The sequence below is a fragment of the Gopherus flavomarginatus genome, chromosome 2 (genome assembly GCF_025201925.1).
Source record: "Gopherus flavomarginatus isolate rGopFla2 chromosome 2, rGopFla2.mat.asm, whole genome shotgun sequence".
In the NCBI taxonomy this organism is placed as follows: domain Eukaryota; kingdom Metazoa; phylum Chordata; order Testudines; family Testudinidae; genus Gopherus; species Gopherus flavomarginatus.
Window position 1 is genome coordinate 211,748,651 of NC_066618.1, and position 26,009 is coordinate 211,774,659.

Here is a 26,009-nt window from a genome sequence, read left to right on the forward strand (position 1 = left end):
CAGAAATACAAAACTGATGCTATGTTTGTTTTCTGAGCATGCCCTCCAGCACACTTACTCTCTTTCAAACACACAATAAAACTAAATGAAGTAACTGTTTAAAAAAATATGGATATAAAACTGACTGAAGACCAAGTAAGCTCTGCATAATGCTATGCAATATGTATTCTCCTTCCACTCACAGAAAATAGTCCTCCTCCTTAGGAACCTGCCAGTGTAAAAGGCCTTCTCAAAACACTTAGATTGTTTTATGAACAGTACGAAGTATGTTTTACATTTGGGGCCAAATCCTGGTTGCTTTATACAAGCAAATATTGCTAGGCAGTCTACAGGCCAGATGTTGCTCTCACTATCATTGACAAAACTCTAGAGTAAATTAATTGACTTCACTGTAGATATACAGATGCAATTGGGTCATGATCTTCCCCAGTGGACTAGTCAGATGATTAGAGCAAGCAGGGTTTGGACCTTAACTATAAATCATTTTAGTCTGCACAATTTAAAATCTCTCTTGTTTTTCTCTCCTTAAATTTCAAGGAAGGAAAATAGAAGGAGGAACAGAAGGGATATGCAATGTTTCTACGAATCCCTTTTTAATTATTCTGTTTTTCTCTTTTGTCATATTGTTTCTACATTAGTGAAATAACCACTCCTGGTGATTTCCTGCTGTGAATGTGCCCTAACTTGGGCAAAGATAGTGTTTACTGTATGTCTGTAGAGTTCCATAAACCCCATTCAGACATATCTATACAGATTAGAAATACAGAGAGCTGTATTTATTTAAATCAAGGTCAGCCATACAACTTGATATCTACAAAGGCTGGGAATTATAAGAATTATACAATACTGGTCATTTGACTTATGCTTCACTAGAAAGGAATTACTCACTGCAGTCATATTAAAAAACAAATTACAGTCACGTGTGTATATCATGAATTCCAAAGAAATAATGGTCACCCCCTTGATATGATGTGTTGTATAACATCTTCATTGTTTTTAATTAAATGGCATATAGCTTAATTACAATATTCACTACCTGATTCTGAAAATGATTTCATTATATATTCATTTTAGCATTTACCAGCTATGCACCATTATTTGGTAAGTATACAAGTTTGATTGTTTGCTATTAGATTATGAGAAGAACTTTTGTTTACGTTTGTTAGAATTTGGTCACTTAAGATACACTTTTACACTCCCCCTCAGCATAAGAACATAAGAACAGCTGTACCAAGTCAGACCAAAGGTCCATCTAGCCCAGTATCTGTCTACCGACAGTGGCCAATGCCAGGTGCCCCAAAGGGAGTGAAGCTAACAGGCAATGATCAAGTGATCTCTCTCCTGCCATCCATCTCCATCCTCTGATGAACAGAGGCTAGGGACACCATTCTTTACCCATTCTGGCTGATAGCCATTTATGGACTTAGCCATCATGAATTCATCCAGTTCTCTTTTAAACATTGTTATAGTCCCAGCCTTCACAACCTTCTCAGGTAAGGAGTTCCACAAGTTGACTGTGTGCTGTGTGAAGAAGAACTTCCTTTTATTTGTTTTAAACCTGCTACCTATTAATTTCATTTGGTGACCCCTAGTTCTTGTATTATGGGAACAAGTAAATAACTTTTCCTTATCCACTTTCTCCACATCACTCATGATTTTATATACCTCTGTCATATCCCCCCTTAGCCTCCTCTTTTCCAAGTTGAAGAGTCCTAGCCTCTTTAATCTTTCCTCATATGGGACCCTCTCCAAACCCCTACTCATTTTAGTTGCCCTTTTCTGAACCTTTTCTAGTGCTAGAATATCTTTTTTGAGGTGAGGAGACCACATCTGTACACAGTATTCGAGATGTGGGCGTACCATGGATTTATATAAGGGCAATAATATATTCTCAGTCTTATTCTCTATCTCCTTTTTAATGATTCCTAACATCCTGTTTGCTTTTTTGACCGCCTCTGCGCACTGCGTGGACATCTTCAGAGAACTATCCATGATGACACCAAGATCTTTTTCTTGACTCGTAGCTAAATTAGCCCCCATCATATTGTATGTAGAGTTTGGGTTATTTTTTCCAATGTGCCATGCCCTGGATGCATCCTCAACATGCCATCTATACTGAGGAAGCAGTGAAGAGGTGGCATAGAGCTGTACAAGTCCAGTGATTCCTGAGCTGCCCCATGAAGGCATATTCCCAGCTCCTTTATGGTGCTGAAATTGGATCGTGGATCTGGCCCTGTATTTTGAGCAGCCCTTTGTATGTCTTAAATATCTGGTAATGGAATACGGAGCATTTGAGCAGTGGGGTGGAATTTATTATCTATAGTAAACAGAATTAGTATTTTCTATAAAATGTTGCCATGTAATTACTGTTATGTGAGTTTGTAGTCTTGATCCAGTTTCTAGTGGGCGGGTAGGTGCCCACTGCACAAAAAACAACAAAATCAGCACAAGAACTGTCAGCCTCAGTAGAATGGCTGAGATTCTGAAAAAGACAGAAATAAAGATCAAAATATTGGGCTGACCAATCTTAACAGCACATGAATATCGTATTTATACAGTATCCATTTTTATAATGCTACTTTACTCTTTTAAAAACTTAAGAGCACAAACACCTATATAAAAATGCACAAGAACACAACGAATGCTGATCTGACAACACACTTCTTTTAGAGATAACAATGCATCTGTTGTCTTATTCCTTAGGCTGATAAGAGAGGGTACAGTCTACACAGTCTGTGCTCTCTACACAACATGCTTTTATATTGGTTGCACAGATCACCTTTCATTGGTCATTATAATTATTACTATAATTTATTGTATTCTGGTAGTACCTAGACACCCCACTGTGGTAGGTTGTAAAAGTTCCCAATTCACCATCTGAGGAACCTCTCATTGCCTCATGATGGCCCTACAAGCTGCCCTGCCTCAGCTTCCCTCTTCCGGGGTCCCCAGTAACTCCATGCAAACTTTCCAAATATAAATAGCCTTTTACCTGGTTAATTTATTATAGGAGTCCCCCAATCATAATCCAGAATTCTCAGCACAGTCCAAACAGTACATTCAATCCTTCAGGTCCCAGTAGTCCATCAGTACACCAAATATAACTCCAGACTCTCACCCCATTTTGACTCTCCAGCATCTCTCACCATGCCTCCCTTAGTCCCTCTAGCTGGGATGCTTCCCTGCCCTGTTTCCTTCTCAGATAGAATTCTATCTCTGTCCCTGAGACATCAGCGGGCTCACTCCTCCATCATTCCCCAGCCTTCAGCCCTCTCTGGCCTTCCAGCTCAGTGAGCCAGCAAGCATCTCCCTCTGTGGATCTTAGGATTCAGTCCTCTTCAGTCATGGTTGTCTGGCCTGGAGAAGTTTGTAGGTGACCCCTGACTGCCTTCAGCTTTTGCCCACCTGCTATAGTTCCACTGCTCAACTAGGGAACTCTCACTGCTCCTTCCTTCAGGGGCATCCACTCCCTGAAGTTTTCTGCCAAGCTCTGCTTCTCTTCTGAGTTCTGTCTCTACTTCTCTAAACATCATCAGTTCTTCTTCTGCCATCTCTGGATTCTACACTCTCTCTTACCTTCGGGCCCGATCTCATTTATAGCTTCCAGGGGCAGCCCTGCCTTCCTCATTACCCCAAACTAGGGCACACCTGGAATGGAACAGGAGACCTGGGCCCATTGTCAGTTAAGGGGCCAGCTACCCTGTTACACAAGCACTGTACACAGCCTTTGTCCCAAATAGTTTATAATCTATATGATGAGAGACAATAGGTGCCAGCAATAAACAGGGGAATCATACAGTAACAGTAAAATAATTAAGATTAGTGTAATAAACAATGGTCATAGCACATCAGCTGCCTAGCCAGCCTTTCCCAGCTATACTCGCTTGTGACTACTAACTTGACCAAATTCTTTCACAACTTTACATACAGTTTGTTAAGGAAGATCACCTCAAGATACAACATTCAGTGCTTCATGATTAAGCAATGTTCTCATTTGCTCATCAAAACCCTTTTGATGTCAGTAGTTATGCTGAGCGATGTGAATAAGGGTCATACACCTCTCCTTGTTGAAAAATTCATGTATGGTGCTGTTAGTGACAGATATTTTTTATCTAGATCAATAGAATTCTGCAAAGCTGCATTAAATTATCAAACGCAAAAAAATTTCTAGCATCTGTTCTGCTAGGAAAAAAGAGAGCATGTGACATACATGTTACTGTGGCACTCTAATATTCTCCTTCTATGGCAAGAGCTTGGACATCCACGTTAGTTATTTTAACATCTCTTCCATTTTCCAAAACTCAACTGAACATAGTTTGACATCATCACTTTCATAAGCAAGCACAACCCCACAGACTTCAAAAGATTATTTGTGAGTTTGAAAGATAAAACCAGCTATCCATAATTTATTGATTTTATGAAACACATGTTCATTATAATTTGTTTACATACTGAAGAATCCCAACCATCCAAATTTGGGCCACAAAAATTATGTTTGGGTAATCATGAGTCATTAAACCTAAAGTTAATAAAACAAGAGCACACACAAGCATTCATTAAAAGGGAGCTTTCAATAGTTATTCATTTTTATATTTACTTAGATAATGGTATTGGGCCCCAGTTAGAATTGGGGCCCAATCAGAATTGGGCAAGGGGAGGGCATACAAAAAGAAGGGATAAGAATAGTGTTTGGCTAATGTCATTTTAGTTCCAGATTTGGTGGGGCAGGGGGTTGTGAGTAGTCAAATAGTCAGGATTATACTGTGTGTGTGTGTGTGTGCAATGAGTTAATGAGTTAAAATGCACTGAAAAGGGAATTTGCAGGTCTGTTGTTTAGGGCCAACAGATCAAAATGATTAACATGGCTGGAAAAGTCCCTCCAGCTTTCTATACAAGCTGAGAAGTCAAGTGTAGGACACTTAAAAGAAATTGAATGACACATGCCCTGAATGTTGTTTATAATCCCAGGATGTGACCTTCCTGCTCTATCTGACAACTGACCCAGGAGGTTTTAACAGTCAGTCCTTTTGCTTAAAGCTTTCAGCAGAATGTCAATTTCAGAAATATACAAATTGTGTTAGGTGTCACTACATGCCTCAAAAAATCAGCATCTATTTACAGTGAATTTCTATGAAAACCAAGGGGAGATAGATCAGTAGCTCCTTCATTCTTATTGCAAAAGTCTGTCCATCTTAAAATGTTAAGTGACTTTACTTTTCAACAGCCAGATTTCGTGGCTGTGTGTTTCTTTCATCCTGCTGAGCATTACCAGCAGTATGCATCCGAGCCATAATTTATTTTGAAAGAACAGACATGTAAATTGCCATTAGCTCTCAGTGAATTATACTAAGACTTCCTAGACAATGAAAAGTAAAGTTACTTCTGATTCTAAATACTTCAGATAAGTACTATGAGGGTATAATGTACAAGGAGGGCTTTCACATATTTCTTCTGTGAGGATGAACATATATAACGCACCGATGGTTTTGTTTGCTCCTTTGTATTTGAGCTACCAGATCATCATTAGTTTGTGATAATATTCATCATACCACACTCTCCACCATAATGCACTCTCTGTCTCCCCATTTATCTTAGTCCTTGTCTACATAGGGAGGTTTTTTCAATATAACTTAAGGTGTGAATTTAAACCAGTTTAACTCCCATGTCTACACTTTTATTCCAGTAGGGGTACCTCTTTTTTCTTTGTTGTTGTTGTTGTTGTTTATCTTATATAACTTGGGAAGTGGTTTAAGCTAAAGCAAAAAAGCCACTTTTATACTAGAATTAGAGTGTGCACATGGGGTGGGGGGTTATACTATTATAACTATACTGGAATAGCTATGTAACTATAACTGTGAAAACTTTCCAGTGTACAAAAGTCCTTAGATTCCAACAATAATACTCTGAGCTGTTAGTTTATATATCTTTAAAGTGTGTGGACACAATGGATACAGCTTATTTTACAGTGCACGTAACAAATATACTATAGATTCAATTTAAAATTAAAGTGAGCTTTTAAGTGAAAATGAGCAATGTGACTAGAAGCAACCCAGAGTTTCATCCCAGATAAGTGGCCATCCTTCCTGTACAGCTGGCATTCTGCTAGAGTGGCAGGCCAGGGTTTGAGTTGGGAATGACCCTCCAACAGTCAGGAGGTCCAATCTTAATCTGTGTCTGAGAGATTGTAAGGATGAGTTACTACGGGGAAAGCTGAAGCCTGTTCAAAGATTATCTCTTCATTCTACCTTTTTATTTAAACATTCATCTCATACTTAGATTGTAAAGCACTTTAAGGCAGGTACCAACTCTTTAGTATGTCTTTGTACAGTGCCTGGCACAATGAGACCTTGATCCATGACTAGAGCCCATATGTGTTACCTCAAAACAAATAAATATACATACACATCTGCGTTAAGTTAAAGGAACACAAAGAAATGTGAGGGATATATGAAACATTTCAAAGAGTGAATATTTTTACACATTTACTGTGCAAAAACTACATTAAAAATGCAATTGCCGTTTGAAGAATTATTGTGCCAAATATCAAGAAAAATATATTTATTCAAGTATAAATCAGAAAGTCTGCTTTATGTGCAAATCCCAGTGCAATCTTCACCATGTAGTCACTGTCAATGCTTCTATACTGTTAGATTATCTGAACTAGTGGGCTTTAGATATCTGAATTAATCCAAACATATTTGATAACCAACCATGTAGTCCCAAGAGCTGTATTTTTCTTAGATAGGTAAGGTTACAGAATTTTTTTGCTACTTTTTTATGCTTCTTATTTTAGCTGTACCTTAGGGGTTTTATTTATTTAGACTTGTACAATAAAATATACCCATACTAAAGGCTCCAGGTTTCTTGACAATTAATTAATCTCACAACATAACAACCACCCAGAAGCATTAAATAATCATATATGGATAACATATAAATGAGGCCTGCTAGCAGCTTTAAGCAATCAGTGTAAACATTACACAGACAATTACAAAGTCACTCAGCCAAATAGTAAACCAAATCAATAGAAAAGCTCACTTCCACCACCACCCATCACCTCCGGGAGTATAAAAGCAACCTTTCCCAAAGCTCCCTATCAAATAAGAAAATGGAATAATAAACGTTTGATCAATTTTCAATAAGTTTCTTAGTAAACAAGAAGGCACAGTAGTTTAACAATATACATCTCAGCATTATAACTTCTATAAGGAATCAGGTTTGTGATTATAGGGGTGATCTTTATATAATGTGAGATCAAAGTCCAAGTCTTGTGATTATACAGCTAGTCTCTGTCTTTATATTATTGTATCACTTTATCATCTGTATTATATTATTGTTGTTGTCATCATCGTCAAGAGCTTAGCTGCCTTTCTTTTCACAATGCCTGGACTGGACTACAATGCCCTTTGTTTTGTATGTTTTGAAACCCCTGAGTATCAAGGAGATGGCCTAGTGAGTCAAAACTTTAGAAGCTATTTGAGGAAGGTATAAATAAAATGATTTGTCTTAACAGAAATAGAACAAGTGACTCAGGTAAGGAAAGGGTCTCTTTTCCCTGTAAAACCTCTGTCTTTCTCTCTCTGTATCTCAGGGGCTCTTCAGGGAGAGTCTGGTGATACTGCATTATTGATGTGATACAGGTCTCCAGTGAAAACAGATGTGATATGTTTGGTTTCCTCTGATATCCTGGGTCGAACGTCAGAAGACTCAGGTTCAATTAAGCAGTTCAAAGCGCAGTTTGAAAAGCAGTCCTTGAATACTAAATCTTAGATTTAGGCCCCGTTTCAGAAGGAAAAGTTTGATGTGTAGGAGAGAAACTGTGCTCCAAGCCATTTTGACAATACAGCTTTCAGCAGAGATTAAAATGCATATAGGAAGTATGCCCCTTCGGGATTTGTTTGTTCTCAAATCAAGCAATGATAGCTGGGGTCAAAGGCATTGAATAGCAAAAACCTGAAGAAATGAGTATTTAACCTCTCTCTACAATTCTTCCATTCTGTGTAGAGCCCTATATTTTTAAAATCCCGGTTTCAGATTCAAAACTTTCCTGTTATTGTCCCTTGGAGACTTGCAGTTAGTTGAACACGGGATATTCATGCCTCTCAATAGATCAAGCAGAGGTGGAGGAGAAAGGACTGTTTGATCAAAGGCCAGAATCCTCTTTAGCTTGAATAGGAGTCCAAGGCTACTTTTACAAATAGGCAAGTGCAGTCTCTCCATTCCAGAAACCCTGCAATATAAAACAGCAGTGAAATCCCAATTAGACATCGAGACTTCCACATTCACTTGGCTGTTTTGTTTAACCTGCCTTTCTGGCTAGCAGTGACCACCAAATAAAGACCAGGTTCTCCCCTGATTTACACCTAATGCAATCACCCATGGGTCTGTTACCTCAACATGGTAGGTGTACGAGAAACACTTCAGTAAGACACTGTGGGCTGTGTTTGGTGGCCTTCAGTCACACAGCTTTGAATATCTTCAGTTTAAGAAGTATCTTCCCAAAGACGCTCAAAGCTGAATTTTGTTTCCTGGTATCTATAAAGGCCAGATCTCATATCTTGGCCATCAGTTTGTTGGTTTCTTCCTTTTTTGCATTCTCCCTCTTTTCATCTGTTTCTTGGATCACTCCTCAGATTAAAAAAAGAAATCCTCTTGATCTTCCTGCCTCTGGTGTTTCCCCTTTTCAAATAGAATCATTTCATCTTGAAAACACCATCTCTCTCCTGTTTTGCGTACACTAGGTGAGAGCACAGGAAGGGAGAACATTACTTGGATATTATTTCTAGTGAACATAGACAGAAAACCTCCCACTTTCCCCCCTGCTTGCTGCTCAGGGAGGAATCCCAAAGAATTGAGATGTATCAGGAGTAAGGCGACAAAATTAGCCAGGGTCTCACTCAGCCGGAGACTGAACAAGGGATAACTGTTGACAAGAGATTGACAGATCAGTGGGGAGAAGAGACTACACCTCAAACCAGCTGTGCTGAGCCACACTTCAGATTCCCCTCCCTCTCCCCCCAAAAATGTTCACAAATCGAGGGAAGCACTTTTTAAAAAATGATGCATTTGATTTCTCTCAGAGAGCCCGTGAAATATTTGATGGGAAGAAAGAGAAGGAACCAATGTCTGACTGTCTTTAATCTCCCCTGCGACCACGTCGATCAGACAGGTAGTTCTGCAAAGAGAGCGCAGGAGGCAGAGAGAGATCCAGCTGGGACCCTCCACGGGGCTGGCTGCAGATAATGCCATGGCACCATCCCCTTTGCTTCTGGAGGCCAAGGGAAGGGATCGGGGCAGGCAAGCTCACCTTGTTACTTGCAGGTGGGCATGGAGGAACAGGCGGCAGCCATGGGAGGCCGGGGGAGGGAGAAGAGAGGAGGAGGGAAGGATGGATGGGGGGACGGTTCCTAAAGAGGAGAGTTAGGAGGGTAATGATTGCCATCCTGCAGCAATTTCCCTGTGTCATGGCTCCTGTTTCCTAGCAACAGCACCGAGTCCGGCCAGCACAGCAGCTGCTGCTGCCTGAGCACCATTCAAGAGCAGCAGAAGCAGAAAGCAGCAACTCCGCCAGGCTGGCAAATCAACTAGCAACAACCGCCACCACAGACAGGAGGAGGAGGAGGAGGAGGCGGCTGCATCTGGCAGGGGGAAACAATAAAACAAGCAGGGAAGGATGAAGGATGGAGAAGGCACAACACTTCTAGGAAACTCCTTGGAATGGCTCTGTCCAGGGGCTCCGAGGGGCCTGATAAGATCCGGTCGATCCCTCCCGCTTTCTCTACTGGGATTATGAGCAAGGGCGAGATTACGGATCTGGAGGGGTTGTGTCTGCGCTGAGATGTCCACTTGGGCTGGAAAGTTTCTCCATGGTTTCTTGATGGTGCCTGAGCTCCTCGCTGCCAGCTTTGATTCCCCCCGCCCCAGTCTTCCTGGGTAAGTGAGGTTAGACTTGCTGCCATTTTGAGCAATAATTTCGCCCACGATCCCGAGGGGTTTTTTCACCCTAGTCTTGTCGAGGGGGGTGGGGGTGGAGTGGGACGCGGGGAGGTCGATTTTCACGTGTGTTTTCTCTGCCTTGGAGAAATTCAGGGGCAGCAGTTCAGCACTGAATGGCCCCATTACTTTCCTGGAGGCGACAAAATTAGTCCATCGCGTTGATGCGGTTATAAAACTGGGGGTGGGGTGGGAAATTTACAACGGGCTGTTGGCTGGTTGCCAAATCAATTCACGTCTTTGGTCCTGCTTTAGGTGCCCAGCCGGGTTAGGGACCCTTGCTGGATTTTGCACACGCTCTGAGCCTTCATTAGTAGAAGCAACCAAAAGTTCAAAGACCTGGCCGACCGCCTGGCGAGCGGTACTCAAGCAATAGCTACAGACCTACCTCATTAACTGGCAGCTTCATTGTTAGACATTCTGCCAGCCAGCCATGTATATACTGGAAACTGCATCGAAACTACACCCCATGTAAACCGGCAACTTTGCTAACTCCCTTATGTATAAAGAAATCCTGCCAAGCATGTCAGTCACACCATTTTAGTCCTTAGTAAACGTTGCAAAATCTATTGCAGCATGCTAGAAAGTGGCCTAAGTGATGTCGAGCAAATGATCAATCGCTGCAAATTAACATCCTTCGCAATAATTCATTTCCCCCCGAACTGAGAGTATTCTTCCATTTGCTGCACATAAACAGCTGAAGCAACACAAAATCCTGTATTCGTCAATGACAGATAAGCGAGCATCTTAATCTGTTATTAGTGTCCAGGAAACAAAGTGTTAATCCAGCCCCCACCGTGTACGTTTTAAAACCTGTGACTGAGTGAGATTAACAATTCTATTCGGTCTTTGCAGCGCATCCTTAAAATAGTCATGGAGATCCGGGTTAAAACATGACATATCCTCTGGGGATTATTTAAACAGTGCTCACTATGACATAAGTATGAGTTTGTTAATGATTACAGACCACATCCAGTTTATATAGAATGTGATTGTATACCGTGTCTTTCGTTTGTTTGACTTTCGCTGTTTTCTAATAATACAATAATTAATAATAGTTGGTGGTTTAAAAAAAAACCCACCCTCCCACGCATCCACCCTTGTTTCTGCGTATTGAAAATGAAGTGTCAAGGCAATATTGATTGCAAACGTTGTTCAGGTCTGATTGCCATCTGTTTTTCCATCTTAACTCAGACAGCATCTTGTCTAGTGGTGTAGTGGGGAGTATCAGATCACAAACTAAGCCACCACTTAAAAAGAAATCATGCTCGGATAATTACACTTGTGTACCAAACCATTCTAAAAAAAGCAAATACATGGTCTGACAACAGGAAAGAGGAGGCAAGACTCCATTCATTGTTAAATTACTCTCAGATATATTGTAGATTCTCTCAAACTGTGCCCGCAGCGATAACACCATTATTTTATGGGAAAATACATTCAGAACAAATGGAACGCAAAACTGTCGACTCTGGGGCTATTTGGGAAAAGAATAGAAATGAAATTTAGAAGCTGGGTGGCGGGAGGGATCACTTTAGATGCTGTTAACCAGCTTTCAAGGTAACTTTATGAAGCATGTTGTATTGATTGCAGTCATGTTTCCTTTCTGGACATTATTGTAGACGCTCCCTCAAAATGAAAGAAAAGCCCCTTCTTCAGCATATCAAAGCTTCCCTGAACGGTTTGCAATATCGTGTGAATTGTTCATACTTAGTTGTCTCCCAGCTATTTGAATACTCAGATGATGAATCCCGACGATCCCGTAAATAAAGTAACAATGTTATTTCATATGCCAGTTTCCCGACGCATTCTCTGTTTTTTCATGGTGATTCACTCTTTAATAAGATTTGACATACTATCTTTATATACCAGCTACATTTTAACATGGAGGGGGGAGGGGCAATCATTGCTGTTACATAACCAGTTACTTGAACATCATACATGTTTCCAAATCAGGCAGCTGTCCAGATGATGTACCCATACCGTAAGCAGAAGAGGATGGGTTTCTAGATCACTGCAGCTAAAATACGAAGGAAATGATCTGGAAGAAGCTTCCAAAAGGTACTATTATCTGGGTATTCAAATGCTTCCCTTCTGTATTTCCAGTAATTAATTTCCCATTCACTGACACAAAAAGTACATAATCGGTTAAAATCCCTCAGTTACGTTTAAGCAATGTAATAAAATCAATGACATCCCTAAAACAATTCTTATTGCCCGTCTGGTTTTATTTCCAAAATATCCAGATCACTAAAAGGCACTGGTTTCTGCGTGACACTTCTGCTAACACCAACCCCCCACACTGTGCAGTGCAACCCTGTGACCCCATTAGAGGAACAGGGCCCAGGAAAGATCTCAGCAGGCTCTTTAACGACAGGAGCAGGCTGCCCTGCAGACTCATTCTCTACCCAGCACGGATGATCTTCTGTTTGTTTGCGCTGGTGACACGACTCTTTCCTTAACTCGTTTGGAGTCTACAGAAATCAATTAGCTGTTTGCAAAGACTGGGAGGGACACATGGCTGCTTCTCTTCCCAGGTTACCTAACGTTGCTATCTTGGCTGTCTGGATGCGTAAGAGGGCCCAGCTTGTTAGTGACTGAGACCCTGCTTGTCAGGACTTTAGCTAAAAATGGATTTCCCTGGCTGTGTTAAAGCCCGGGCATTTTGTGAGGTATCTGCTCCTCCAGCTCTGTCCCCAGCCCTCACCCTCTTCTCTCCCTTTTGCTGCAGGAGCTGGAGCCACTCTAGGGAGCAGTGCCCTGGGTAGCCAGCCATGATCGCCACTGGAGGGCTCCTGAGGATCTCGGCCAGGAAACAGGATCCCTTGCGACCCCAAAGCCAGCCCCCTAAACGCAAACGCAAAGCCAAAAAGAAGCGCAAGAACGACGTGGTGGTGGTGAAGGGCAAGCTGAAGTTGTGTTCCGTCTCGGGGCTCATCGCCCTCTGCGGCATCCTGGTGCTGCTGGTGGGCATCGCCTTGGCCGTGGTGGGCTATTGGCCCAAACCCAGCCCCGTCTACCGAGAGGGCAGCTTCGGGGGGAGCAAACACCTGCCCGCGCAGGGCGGCGCCACCAAAAACCGCTCCAGCCGGGGCCAGCCGGGGGCGCAAGGCGGATCCCACCCGGACAGCCCTAGAGCCAACTCCTCCTCCTCCAGCAGCAGCAGCCTGGGGTCCCCCCGCGCCGCGCCGGCCCCTTCCTCGGTGGGTTTCCTCTTCCAGCTCTTCTCCGGCTACCTGCACTCGGACAAGCTCAAGGTGCTGGGCCCCCTGATCATGGGCATCGGCATCTTCCTCTTCATCTGCGCCAACGCGGTGCTGCACGAGAACCGCGACCGCAAGACCAAGATCATCAACCTGCGGGACCTCTACTCCACCGTCATCGACGCGCACAGCCTGCGGGCCAAGGAGGGCGGGGGCCCGGCCGCCGCCCCGCTCAATGGCTTCGTCAGTTACGTGCAGCAGGCCCGGGGGCTGGGAGGCGGTGGCGGGGGGGAAGCCTTGGGCGCCGCGGCTAGGCTGGCCCAGAGCACCTGGCCCCCGGCCCTGGGGGCCCCCGCGCCCCGCTGCTCCTCCTTCTCCGCCTCCCCGCCCAGCCTGGCCGAGGCTGTCTACAGCATCTACCGGGAGCGAGCCGCCCTGGCCGGCCGCCCGCTGGGCGCCGCCACCCCTCCCTGCAGCCCCGCCAGCTCCCTGGTGGGCTCCTCGCTCAGCGCCTTCACGCTGCTGCCCCTGGGCCAGGCCGACGGGGCGGGCGGGGAGAGCTGCGGCTGGCGGCGGCCGGCGGGAGAGCTCGGGGCCAGGGCGAGCCCGCGGGGCGAGTTCGAGCTGAGCCGGGGCGAGCTCGGCAGCCCCCTAGGGCCGGGGCAGGGGCGCAGGCACAAGCGGGTACTGCGGCGCCAGAGCACAAGCTGCCTGCCTGACGCCAGGCGGCCGCTCTCCCCTGGCCCCCCTCAGACTCGGGCTAGCAGCAGGGAGCTGGACTCCACCAGCCTTTTAGCCAAGGCTGCTTCTTCCCCCTACTCCAAATCTCTGGATCTGGGCGGCTCGCCTCCCTTCACTCCGCCTGGGGGCAGGAGGGGCTCCCCGTCCGACCCAGCCAGCAGCAATAAGGGCTACACGCACCTGGAGGAGGCAGGCACCTCCTTGGAGTCTATTGCCAACACCCCAGCCAGTAAAACCCCGGACTGTGAGGAGGACCCAAAAGGGGAGCTCGGCCCCCTAGAGGGAGCTAGCGAAGAACAAACAGTGCGGCAACCTCAGCAATTTCAGAGACAATATACAAATAAAGAGAAGCTCTTCATGATTTCCAGGTCGCACGCCACTGCAGGGCTGGAGGATGGGGAACTGGAAAGCACAGGCGTTTGAACAAACAGAGAAAGCATCAGGACAACTTGCAAGCCCTCTGCCTCCTGGGGACGGAACCGGTCAAAATCCAAAGAGCTGCAGGATGTTATCCTGGAATTGCATTCAATAAATTCCCCTAGATGACACCAGGAAACAAACAAAATCTTTCTGTCCGATTGTGATTGTATGTTCCATGCAAACCAAATTGTATTACATATCAGTAGTCTAGCAAGTTCTTCGAAGCAAAAGAATACAATTTTGGACAATATAACTGCATACTTTATAGTTTTAATTTCTACCCCACCCCCTTCCTTGGGTATTCTGATGCTGGTTTGTCACGAACTGGTTCTAAACCACCACCTCCTGTTCTAGCTCCAGAGCAAAGTGGTTTTCCTTCAGCAAAACTGAGCTCTCTCCTTTTGTTTTGGTTAAATCACTTAAGTTGGCAGAGCCTTATGGATGAAGTATCTTCACAAAGAACACTCCTACAGGCATTTCTTTAAATTCTGGAAAGGTGACAAGGGAGGAGAAAGTGGAGCTGGACAGAGCTCTGATAATTTAATTGGAATTATTACAGTCTTAAATTAGAGACCGAAGAAGAGATGATACTTTTATTAAGTATTATCACACATGTACCAATAGCATTAATAAAAGTTTTTTAAATAAAAATGTTTAATCATATTAAAACAGTTCTCCCTCTACAGCACTTACAGATCAATGACAACGTTTGTATCAAACTACTCAGTATTAGAGACAAGGAAGAAAGGAGGAAGGTTTGTTTATGTTGCTTTTGACACGGTAGTAGTAATTTAGTAATATTTTCTAAACAAAGATATTTGGGTTCAATCGCTGAGCACACTGCACTTTAGTACAAGCAGCAGATTCTGCCTCTACTTCTAACTCTTGTTTAACTGGAATTTTAGATGGTAAGGAATCAGATTTCAAGATTCTAAAGAGAAAAATTGATGAAGGTTTTACCTTCCATTAAAATTAGATTTTTCATGACTAATACATTAATCTCAGAAACAATGACCCATATGTCATAGATCTGTGACTTCCCCAAGAACAGTCACTCTAAGATTAAGTTTTTTTTACAATTAAGGCTCTAATCTTGCAAATACTTATGCACATGCTTACCCTTAAGGATGCGAATTGTCCTATACTCTGAGGGTGAAATTCTGACCCCATTGAATTACATAGGAGTTTTGCCATTGACTTCAATAGAGGCAAGATTTCACCTTGAGAGTAAAATAGCATGTTTCCTGATGGTTAGACTATATATATAATATATGAATCAAACAGCTATTTGGTAACTGGGAATTATTTAACTTTAATTATAAGACGACTGGCATTTGCTTAATTTACTAGAAAAATCTCTTTCGACTCCTAATTTCAGATACCAACATTTTCTATTTCAAATATATATTTAATATACATATGATGTTTCATTATGTTAACTACAGAGTTATTGAAGTTAAACAATATGATATGTAAGTAGTGCATTGGTTTTCTCTCTCAATTAAGGTTTCCATAATAGATTAGTATTTAGTACATATCTAATAATATAGGTACAATACAATAAATATACTGATCAGTACATTTAATTGTGAAGTGAACAGCAACAATAATTATTAAATATAAGAATGAATAATTTTAAAAATATCAGATAAGAGACTGCCATCTTGAGGCTCTACAATTTTCCAATGAGGAAATGAAGTTCCCTTTGGCAACAGAAAGGCACAAGCATCACAACCTCACGTACTGTCAATGGCAATGAAGCAAAGTAACCATATAAACTTTGTTGAAGCATTGTTCTTGTTAAACTGCTATCTAATGTTGTTTAGCCAGCCAGTGTGGAAGTGACCAAAATATGTTTTAAAACTATGTGTGTAGGCTGGAACACTAATTTGATTTACAAAAAGGTAAACAAACATGGCTAGGCCCTGCATAAAGTGGGCAGTTTAATGGTGTCAGAAGGCAATTTAATCCAAATTGATTTCAACATGATTACTTCTGGCTCAACATTAGTCCTAACAGCTAGAAGGAAACTGCTGTTCTGTGCTTTTCCCATGATTTCCAGCAGACATCTATTGAAATATCAGAAAAGGGTCATCAGGCACTGAGACAAGGATGCTAGGTATACACAGTTATGGAGATTTGCCTTGATCCTGTCTGGGAAGGTGCCTATTCAAATCCACATGGCTGCAGAGCAGGAGTCTACCCACCAAACCTCATTGCAGGGTTGGGACGATAGTGGAAAAATGACAGATTTTTTTTTAAAATAAACCTGAAAAAATCATATCATATATACTGTTTCTATTCTCATTCAGTAAAAGTTTATCCAGCCATCTAAGCAATAACAATCACTTTTATTTAAAGATAACACAAGATGCAACCCAAATCTTTTATTTGGTTAGAAGAAAAGTACTTTTAAATTGCTGGGCTAGAGTTCGGGGGCTTTTTTTCTTTTTGTAGGACAGTGAGAGAATATTTTATTTCATTGAGATTATTACAAAATTTGTTATCTGTATTTCAGAATCCACTAAATGAGTCAAAATACAGTCAGGAAGCCTTTTTAAATAGCACAACTCAATTTCAATTATCACCCTTTTCAATAAGTACTGTTTTAGACTTCTCCTAGGTTGCTGAACATATTGAATAACAGAATGTTTGTATACAGAACTGAGCTTGACCAATGAAATTCCACTTCAGTGGCTAGTAGAGTTGAGTGAATAATTTGTAGCAATTAATCTAATAAACAGATGAAGCCTTTTTTCCAATTTGCAAATTGTCCATGAATCCCTATGATTTTTGCAAATTTATTTGCTAATTACAGTTTTTCACGGAATAATTTGTGTAAAGACTTTGTGTTCTGTAGAGTTTGTTCAAAACTCAAGCTGAGTGAGTTACCTTTGTATGGAAAAGTGTTTCTGTTTTCTGGTTGGATAAGCTTAACTCCTATCAGCAGCAGGTTTCTTGTGTGAACGTTCATACTGTTAATATTAAAGTATCCCTAATGCTGTCAAATTGAGATTGGTTGATAGAAAAGGATAACCTACTCCATTTTAATAGCATTAGATCTGGTGACATAACTCTGAGTACCACCTCTTTTGGACATTCATGTCTCCCTGTTCCTGCCCCATCTGGCACGTGGCTTTTCCCCTTGCTCCTGGACCTGCCCCTACCCCTACCACTTCTATCAATCAACCTTCACTTGCCCACTCTTTTCCCCCTCAGTTTCTCTCCTCTCTCTTTTCTTTCCCAACCCTGCCCTCTCCTCTCCTCTCCACTCCTGTGCACTGAGTTCCTTCTTCCAACCTCTTCCCCACAACCTGCCCCCAACTGGTTCCTCCACATGCCTTTTGGAGGCTTAGGATCTGTACCCATAACACTATCTGTATCTCTTGCAAATACATTTTGAATATAACCAACAAATTATCAGGTGTGTGCACTAAGTTAACATATTAAAAGCAAAAGACCTGCAGAGACCAACTATTCCATCAAGGTCCTAAGAAAAATTCCTTGAGAAAAAGTTGGGTTTCTGCTTGAATTCCTCAGGGTAGTTGTATGACTGGCCATAAAGTTGCCACTATCCTTTTGTAACACAGATACTTGTTTTAAACTAGTCTATAAGAGAAAGGGGGGAAACAGATGTGAAGCCTAGGGGCACGGTAAGGACCAGGCCCAGGAGAGGAAACAAGGAGGTGGGGAATGGGGAATAATGTCACTGAAAATGATGTTGATGGAGAGTGTGTGACTTATCCATTTTATGCATCACTCAGTTTCTTGTTTATCAGTCTTGCTTTGACAGTTGCCCGGGTACTACTCGACTCATATGTATGTTTCAAATTCAGTTTCTGTTAATAGTCTCTTAAAATTCACTATTTCTGCAAAGATTCTGCCCAGTAAACTCATTCAATAGAGTATTCCCAGAAAGCAAACACCAAAGGGGGTACAAATATCGCTGAAATGAATTCAATATTTCATTCAAGTAAATCTTAATAGAAAAGTATTTGGGGATCTTATATTTATATAAAATTATATATTTATATCTATCTTAGGGGTTCCTTTTTATTATTGAAATTGTGCCCATCACTAGTTTCTCAGTGCTTCTCAAGTAAATAAGTCTGCATGACCAGATGCTTTATAGGCTTCAAGGCCAAGATTTTCAAAGGGTGCCTCACATCTTGGGTGCCCAAATAGAGATATTTAAAAGTGGCTGGATATTCAGAGAATGGGCATCCCAAAAATGGACACACTAAAATCACTAATCACTGTTGAGAATCTAGGCCCATCAACTTTCTGCTTTTTTTCCTTTCTTTGGTATTGAGAAGGCTCTGTCTTAGATATACTTACTTGTGGGGTTTTCTTCTTTTATCCTCTTCCCACTCTCCCCCTCTTCATTCTGGTGAGAATGAACCTCAAATACAACCAGCCCTTCCTGAACTTTGAAAAAATTTGAGTCCAATTCCAAACTAAACTTTGCAGTCAAAGCTCAATACAATAAGAATGAATGAATGTACTAGGATTATTTAAATAATATTTTGGGCATTCAACCTTTTAATATCTACCCCCTGGGCTAAATAAACTCAGAAGCTGACGGGAACTGAATCTATTAGTCCAGGATGTGTTTATTACCAAGTAAAAGGAGGAACTATCAAGTTATTTTACTGAAACGTCTAAGTACATAAAAGACAATTAAGCTGGGGCAGGTTAGTTTTTGGTTTTGATTTTTTTTAAATGTCAGCTGGAAAAAAAAGGAACTTGAGGTAGCCATATTTATTGTAGGGGTATGGATAGGGAGTTTGAATGACAGTAGAGAAAACAAAGCATGGGGACTTGCATCCTCTACCTATTGAAACCAGTGTTTTCAAGTGTACAGTGGGTTCAATACCTGTACAAAGCCACTGATGGCAGCTGACATTTTGCTGATACTTCATTAATCTAGACCTCCTGCTGGGAAGAAGGTGGAGGTACAGGAAATGCAACTCACCTTTCAAAACCATGGAAAAGGCACAGTCTTTCAAAGCGGATATTAGCTGTTCTAAAGGAAGAGTTTAATAACTTAGCTAAACCTTCTTTTAAAAAATTATAATTTACAACAACTTTGGCAGCATCTTATCTGGACTAAGAATGGCCAATAACTCCTGAGGGCTCCCTCTGGATGGCTCCGCAGCTCAGAAGCATGGTAGCAGTGCACCCTACAGGGACTTCCCTCCAGCTCCTAAGATGCTCCCAATGATACTGGCATGCCCCTTTCATCAGGGCTTGTGAAGAGTCTTGTGTAAGGATCCCAGACCAAGACTCCACAGTGCCTGCACCAAGGGAAATCCTCTCTGGCCAACTACAAGGTTTGTGCAACCCACTTACCACAGTGCGATGCCCTACGGGAGCTGTAGGAGAGATGGGGGCCTTATTCTTGAAATGTATTTTAATACTATTAGGGTTGTATAAAGTATAGCATGTCTTCTACTTCAGCAGATTTACACTACCAATGCATTTTAAAATAAGACATTTTGATCTCAGCTGTTAATATCCAAGATACTTCTATGGCTCTGATTATTGCAGCACCTGAGCATCTCACAGTTTTTAATGTACTTATACCCAAAACATCGCTGTGAGGTAGGAAAGTGCTGTAAAGTGGGAAACAGAGAGACTAAGAAACAGAGAGAACCGTGCCAGAAAGATACTAAGGCCCAGATCATCAAAGTTGCATAACTCCCACTGAAATCACTGGTATATAATTGTTTGGTACATTAAGTGGGGGAGGGATAGCGCAGTGGTTTGAGCATTAGCCTGCTAAACCCAGGGTCGGGAGCTCAATCCTTGAGGAGGCCATTTAGGGAATTGGGGATTGGTCCTGCTTTGAGCAGGTGGTTGGACTAGATGATCACCTGAGGTCCCTTCTAACCCTGATATTCTATGATTTGAAAGTGTGCCAGAGAATTTATACATTAGTTTTGGTTTAAGTCCAAAGTTTTAATTGGGGGAGGGAGGGATGTACTTTCCTTTGTAGTCTAAACCTGACACAGGTTATTAATTTACTGTGGTAATAATACAGCAAGCAAAAAAAAATATATGTCAAATGACTAAATCTTGGACACTTTACGAGGACAAAGTAGCTGTGGCTTGTAGTGAAGAAAAATAGAATGCTTCAAGAAAGCAATAGAATTCTAAAGGTTCACTGAATGACCTAAATGCTAATCCCTCCTCTGCTTATGTAACCACACAAGTCTCAGAACTAGAATGGTTTGGAGAACTAAATCTAATGTCTATGCTGAGGATACTTGCACAATTCTTTACATTTCTATTGCTAGTTTAATTCAATTTGTGCTGGAGAAAATCACCTGATTTATTGACACTGCTGATTAATGATCATTTAGGGATATCATGTATTGATAAGAAAAATGTAAGATATTTAAAGAAAAAAGAATCCTTTGAGTGTTTCACTAACAATGTAATAACTATGTACTTCTGATTTTTTATTATGTGCCAGAAGAGAATGTTGGTTAAGTAGTTCCACTGTAAAAAAAAAAAAAAAAAATAGAGGAAATTTAATTCAAGCACACATTTAGAAATGCTTCAGTCTTCAGAGAGCATGGATACTAGAGTGAAGAAGCATTTAAACTGGCAGCAGCATTCCATTTTTACAGTTCACCTAGTGCTGAACACAGCAAAGTACTGACCACTGTATTCATTTTACAGCAAAACACAGACTGGAAAGGGTAAAAGTGATTTAAACAATAACATCAACCATGCCTTAATGGCAAAATGTCAGTTGTAATCTCAAACTGACTCAAATCTCAGAACCCCCTACCATCCCAAATGAGCTCATACTAGGTTCAAAGAAGAGTCCAGGACTCTCTTCTCTAGTAGGTCTTCCCTTGGTAATGTAGGTTTCTAAACAGCCAAGCAAATCTCTACATAATCCAAAATCAGTTCTCATGAAGGTAGCACATTCTAAAGGAAACGAGTAGTGTGGGATGAGAGGGGATGGGATGAAAATGAGCCTATTTAGACTGCAGTTGTTTGGAGATGGGGGGTGAGTAGTTTTGTATTGGATGCCTAGATACCCTAGTGATGGGTGCATTTGAAATCCACAGATGACACTACATAGGTTAAATATTACATTAGCAACAGTAAAGATAATTCTAAAAGGATAACAAGAACTAATGAATCAAAAGCTTGAAAGAGTGAAAGCTTGAATTAAAATTATGGTGCTCTATCATGGGTTTGCTGGAGAAAGACAGATGGAAACTACTCATGCTACAAGATACCAATTCCCTTTATGACATCATTTTGGAGAGGTAGGGTAAATTAGCCAACTCAACCTCATATGGTATCATTGCATACATGTTGCCATATGGCCACAGTTCCCTGCATGGCCACCGAAGCAGTGGCTTGTGGAACACTGCAAAAGGGCTTATAGGAGCCACAGCTCCCATGGTTCTCTAGGAAACTCCCAGTTTATTGCTGTCCACATATGGACTGAAGCAGGTCTCAGAAAATTCCAAATAAACTTCCACTTATGGCTAACCCATTTCACTTCTTACTCCCTGAGCAGAACCCTCAACTATGATTCTCTAAAACAATTATTCTAAAGCACAGACACACTAAACAAGTTATACTTTAAATGACCATCTCCTACACACTTCACCTACATAAATTCTACCAACCTCATGTCTAGTTCTTCAATTGCAACCTAAAAGCAATTTGCTCCAGCTCCAGCATGAACATTTTTCTTCTGACTCATTACTAAAGCCTCCCAACTGCTGCTGTCCTAGACTCCAAAGCAAACCACAAATTAACTTTAACAGCATCCCACCGGTAGCTCTGCTCATAGACTTTAGGGTCAGAAGGGACGAATATGATCATCTAGTCTGACCTCCTGCACAAAGCAGGCCACAGAACCCTACCCATCCACTTCTGTAACAAACCCCTAACCTATGTCCGAGTTATTGAAGTCTTCAAATTGTGGTTTGAAGACCTCAAGCTGCAGAGAATCCACCAGCAAGTGACCCATGCCCCACGCTGCAGAGGAAGGTGAAAAACCTCCAGGGCTTCTGCCAATCTGCCCTGGAGGACAATTCCTTCCCGACCCCAAATATGGTGATCAGCTAAACCCTGAGCATGTGGGCAAGACTCAGCAGCCAGCACTCAGGAAAGAATTCTCTGCAGTAACTCAGATCCCATCCCATCCAACATCCCATCACAGACCACTGGGCATACTTATCTGCTGATAATCAAAGATCAGTTGCCAATATTAAGCTATCCCATCATACCATCCCTTCCATAAACTTATCAAGCTTAGTCTTAAAGCCAGATATGTCTTTTGCCCCCACTACTCCCCTTGGAAGGCTGTTCCAGAACTTCACTCCTCTAATGGCTAGAAACCTTCGTCTAATTTCAAGTCTAAACTTCCTAGTGTCCAGTTTATACCATTCGTTCTTGTGTCTACATTGGTACTAAGCTTAAATAATTCCTCTCCCTCCCTAATATTAATCCCTCCAATATATTTATAAAGAGCAAGCATATCCCCCCTCAGCCTTCTTTTGGCTAGGCTAAACAAGCCAAGCTCTTTGAGTCTCCTTTCGTAAGGCAGGTTTTCCATTCCTCGGATCATCCCAGTAGCCCGTCTCTGAACCTCTGCCAGTATGAATTCATCCTTCTTAAACATGGGAGACCAGAACTGCACACAGTATTCCAGATGAGGTCTCACCAGTGCCTTATATAACGGTACTAACACCTCCTTATCTTTGCTGGAAATACCTCGCCTAATACATCCTAAAACCGCATTAGCCTTTTTAAAGGCCATATCACATTGGCTGCTCATAGTCATCCTGTGATCAATCAATACTCCAAGGTCCTTGTACTTCTCCTCTGTTGCTTCCAACTGATGTGTCCCCAATGTATATCTAAAATTCTTATTATTAATCCCTAAGTGCTTGACCTTGCACTTTTCACTATTAAATTTCATCCTATTACTATTACTCCAGTTTACAAGGTCATCCAGATCTTCCTGTATGATATCCCGGTCCTTCTCTGTGTTAGCAATACTCCCCAGCTTTGTGTCATCCGCAAACTTTATTAGCACATTCCCACTCTGTGTGCCAAGGTCAGTAATAAAAAGATTAAATAAGATTGGTCCAAAAACTGATCCTTGAGGAACTCCACTAGTAACCTCCTTCCAGCCTGACAGTTCACCCTTCAGTACGACCCATTGAAGCCTCCCCTTTAACCAGTTCCTTATCCACCTTTCAATTTTCATATTGATCCCCATCTTTTCCAATTTAACTAATAGTTCCCCATGTGGAACCGTGTCAAATGCCTTACTGAAATCGAGGTAAATTAGATCTACTCCATTTCCTTTGTCTAAATAATCTGTCACCTTCTCAAAGAAGGAGATCAGGTTGGTTTGGCACGATCTACCCTTAGTAAAACCATGTTGTAACTTGTCCCAATTACTATTGACCTCAATGTCCTTAACTACTTTCTCCTTCAAAAATTTTTCCAAGACCTTACATACTCCAGATGTCAAACTAACAGGCCTATAGTTACTCGGATCACTTTTTTTCCCTTTCTTAAAGATAGGAACTATGTTAGCAATTCTCCAGTCATACGGTACAACCCCTGAGTTTACCGATTCATTAAAAATTCTTGCTAACGGGCTTGCAATTTCATGCGCCAGTTCCTTTAATATGCTTGGATGAAGATTATCTCCCAGAACCAGAGGAATCTTGCACGAGCACTGAATCCAATAGCATCTCCTCTCTGCCCCAACGTTGGGAACACCAGTAGCAGCTGAGAGGCGCTAACAGGGAGCAGACTATCAAAATCCCAGACACTCGGGGCTCCTTCCTCAAACTACCTGGCCTCAGCTTGAGTTCTTTGTGTGTGTATATGGGGGGAGAGGGTAAGTCAGGGCCTTTCCACCACCCTTCCTGTTATCCAACTGGGCCCAAAGCAATCTGCACAAAATACTTGTCCCACCCCCATCAATGGGAAAAAGCAGCAGCAGCCAGGAGAGGCCTCCACAGCCTTCTGATTTTCATTCAGCTCTGAAATCTGGACTCTGCTTTATTTTTCTGTTTTGCTCTATAGCTATCAGGTGTCAGTCCCCCTTTAGCCCACCCCTGCCTTACCTCTGCAGCCCTTCAGCAGCCCAACCTCAATATCTCTCCCCATTATTCATCTCTCCCTCTTTCTTTCCCCTTTCCTTCACTTACCGCAACATCCCTTCTTCTTTACCACTTCAACCCCAAGTATCTCACTCATCCTTCTTTCAAAACAAAATGTTTGTAATATAAAAACTACATTACAGTGATGTGATATTAAATATGACATGACTGACAACATGACACCATCTCTAACCCTAATCTCTTTGTTTGTATGTAGTACCTCTTTCCCCACCCTTTGTCTTTGTTTAAATTGTAAACTGTCATCACAGGTAAATTATGCTTTCATATCTACAATCAACCTACTGTACTTTAATCAGCTGTCATTTGGGACTGGCAGGTGCCAGAAGATACTCAGAAGGTGATAAAAGCCAGCAGAGTGGGAGAGAAGTAGCATAGCTGTCCTGACACAGCATTTAAAAAAGCAAGAGACAGTGTTCAGAACAACTGAAGGTAGGAGGAGGCACAAATAAGTTAAAGAGGTTAGACAGTAACCTCCGCAACCCAGTCACAGATTTCATTGTATCCACCGGTCATCACACACAGCCAGGAAGTGGAAACAGGAGACTAAGAAGAAAGGACAGGTATTTGGAATGGCAGAGAGGGATGCTATGTACTTGCTGTGGATACTTAGCAAGCAGTTCTGTGTTGGGGGTAGTAGAGCCCCTATTTGCTTCCTTTATCACTGAGGGTTGATGCATTTCCTGTCCCGTTGCCTAACGCTGTCTCCATTGTCACAGTGCATTGTCTTTGCAGTGTGTTTTCTGCACAGCCATTGTGAGAATACTATTTCAGGTAGATAGGCTTTTTTCTGCTCGTTTTGATTGGCGAATCTAGTGCAGAGAATGAGATGCACGACCCCTCCTAACTTTTGCATAATTTTACATGTGCACACCCCTTCGTTGAGAGAACTGTGACCAAGTCATCATGCCTCATGTGCTAGAACACTTTCTTCTGGATTATTACTAGGGTTTCAGGGCTAACTTTCTTCTGTTTTGCTTATCCTTAATTGTGGATGCAAAAGGACAATGTGGCCCAAAGTCAAAAGTATTCAATGCATTTTAATTCATTACAGTTGAAGGGATATATTAAGATAAAATGCCTGCTGTATTTTTTCATTCCACTACTGAATTAGTTTACGCTGTATACGATGCTTATTTGAACAGTGACTAGTGATTCACCAGCGAGTTCTGTTAATTCTCATATAGGCAACATTGAAAGACAAATTCCTCAATGGCAAGTTTTTCTGGCAAACTACTCTAGCTATGTATCCAACTCTTCAGTGCAATGTTCTGTTTAACTTGACAGTTGTAGATAAAAATCACGCTGGCATTTTAGCCAAACGTGTTTTAAATAATTCAGCAACCAGGAATAAGGGTTGTACTATCTTTTTTGCCAATTTTCTGTGGGCGTAGTAAGACAACAATGTGCAGTTTCTCACAGGGCAGTCTCCATCCTGAACCACAGGACATACCCAGGCAAACTTGGAGAGGCT

The 26,009-nt window shown here is 41.9% G+C and overlaps 1 protein-coding gene across 2 annotated transcripts; it reads left to right on the forward strand.

Moving 5' to 3' along the window:
• The first annotated feature begins 9,387 nt into the window (after positions 1-9,387).
• TMEM200C (transmembrane protein 200C) lies at positions 9,388-18,323 on the forward strand. 2 transcript variants are annotated; one of them, XM_050942155.1, is made up of 3 exons: positions 9,388-9,933; positions 11,950-12,054; positions 12,725-18,323. In XM_050942155.1, the coding sequence occupies exon 3, from the start codon at positions 12,768-12,770 to the stop codon at positions 14,358-14,360; it is 1,593 nt and encodes a 530-aa protein (XP_050798112.1). In that variant the 5' UTR covers positions 9,388-9,933; positions 11,950-12,054; positions 12,725-12,767; the 3' UTR covers positions 14,361-18,323. The 2 variants fall into 2 exon arrangements, with proteins under 2 accessions (XP_050798112.1, XP_050798113.1); XM_050942156.1 differs by lacking the exon at positions 11,950-12,054.
• Positions 18,324-26,009: the final 7,686 nt, after the last annotated feature.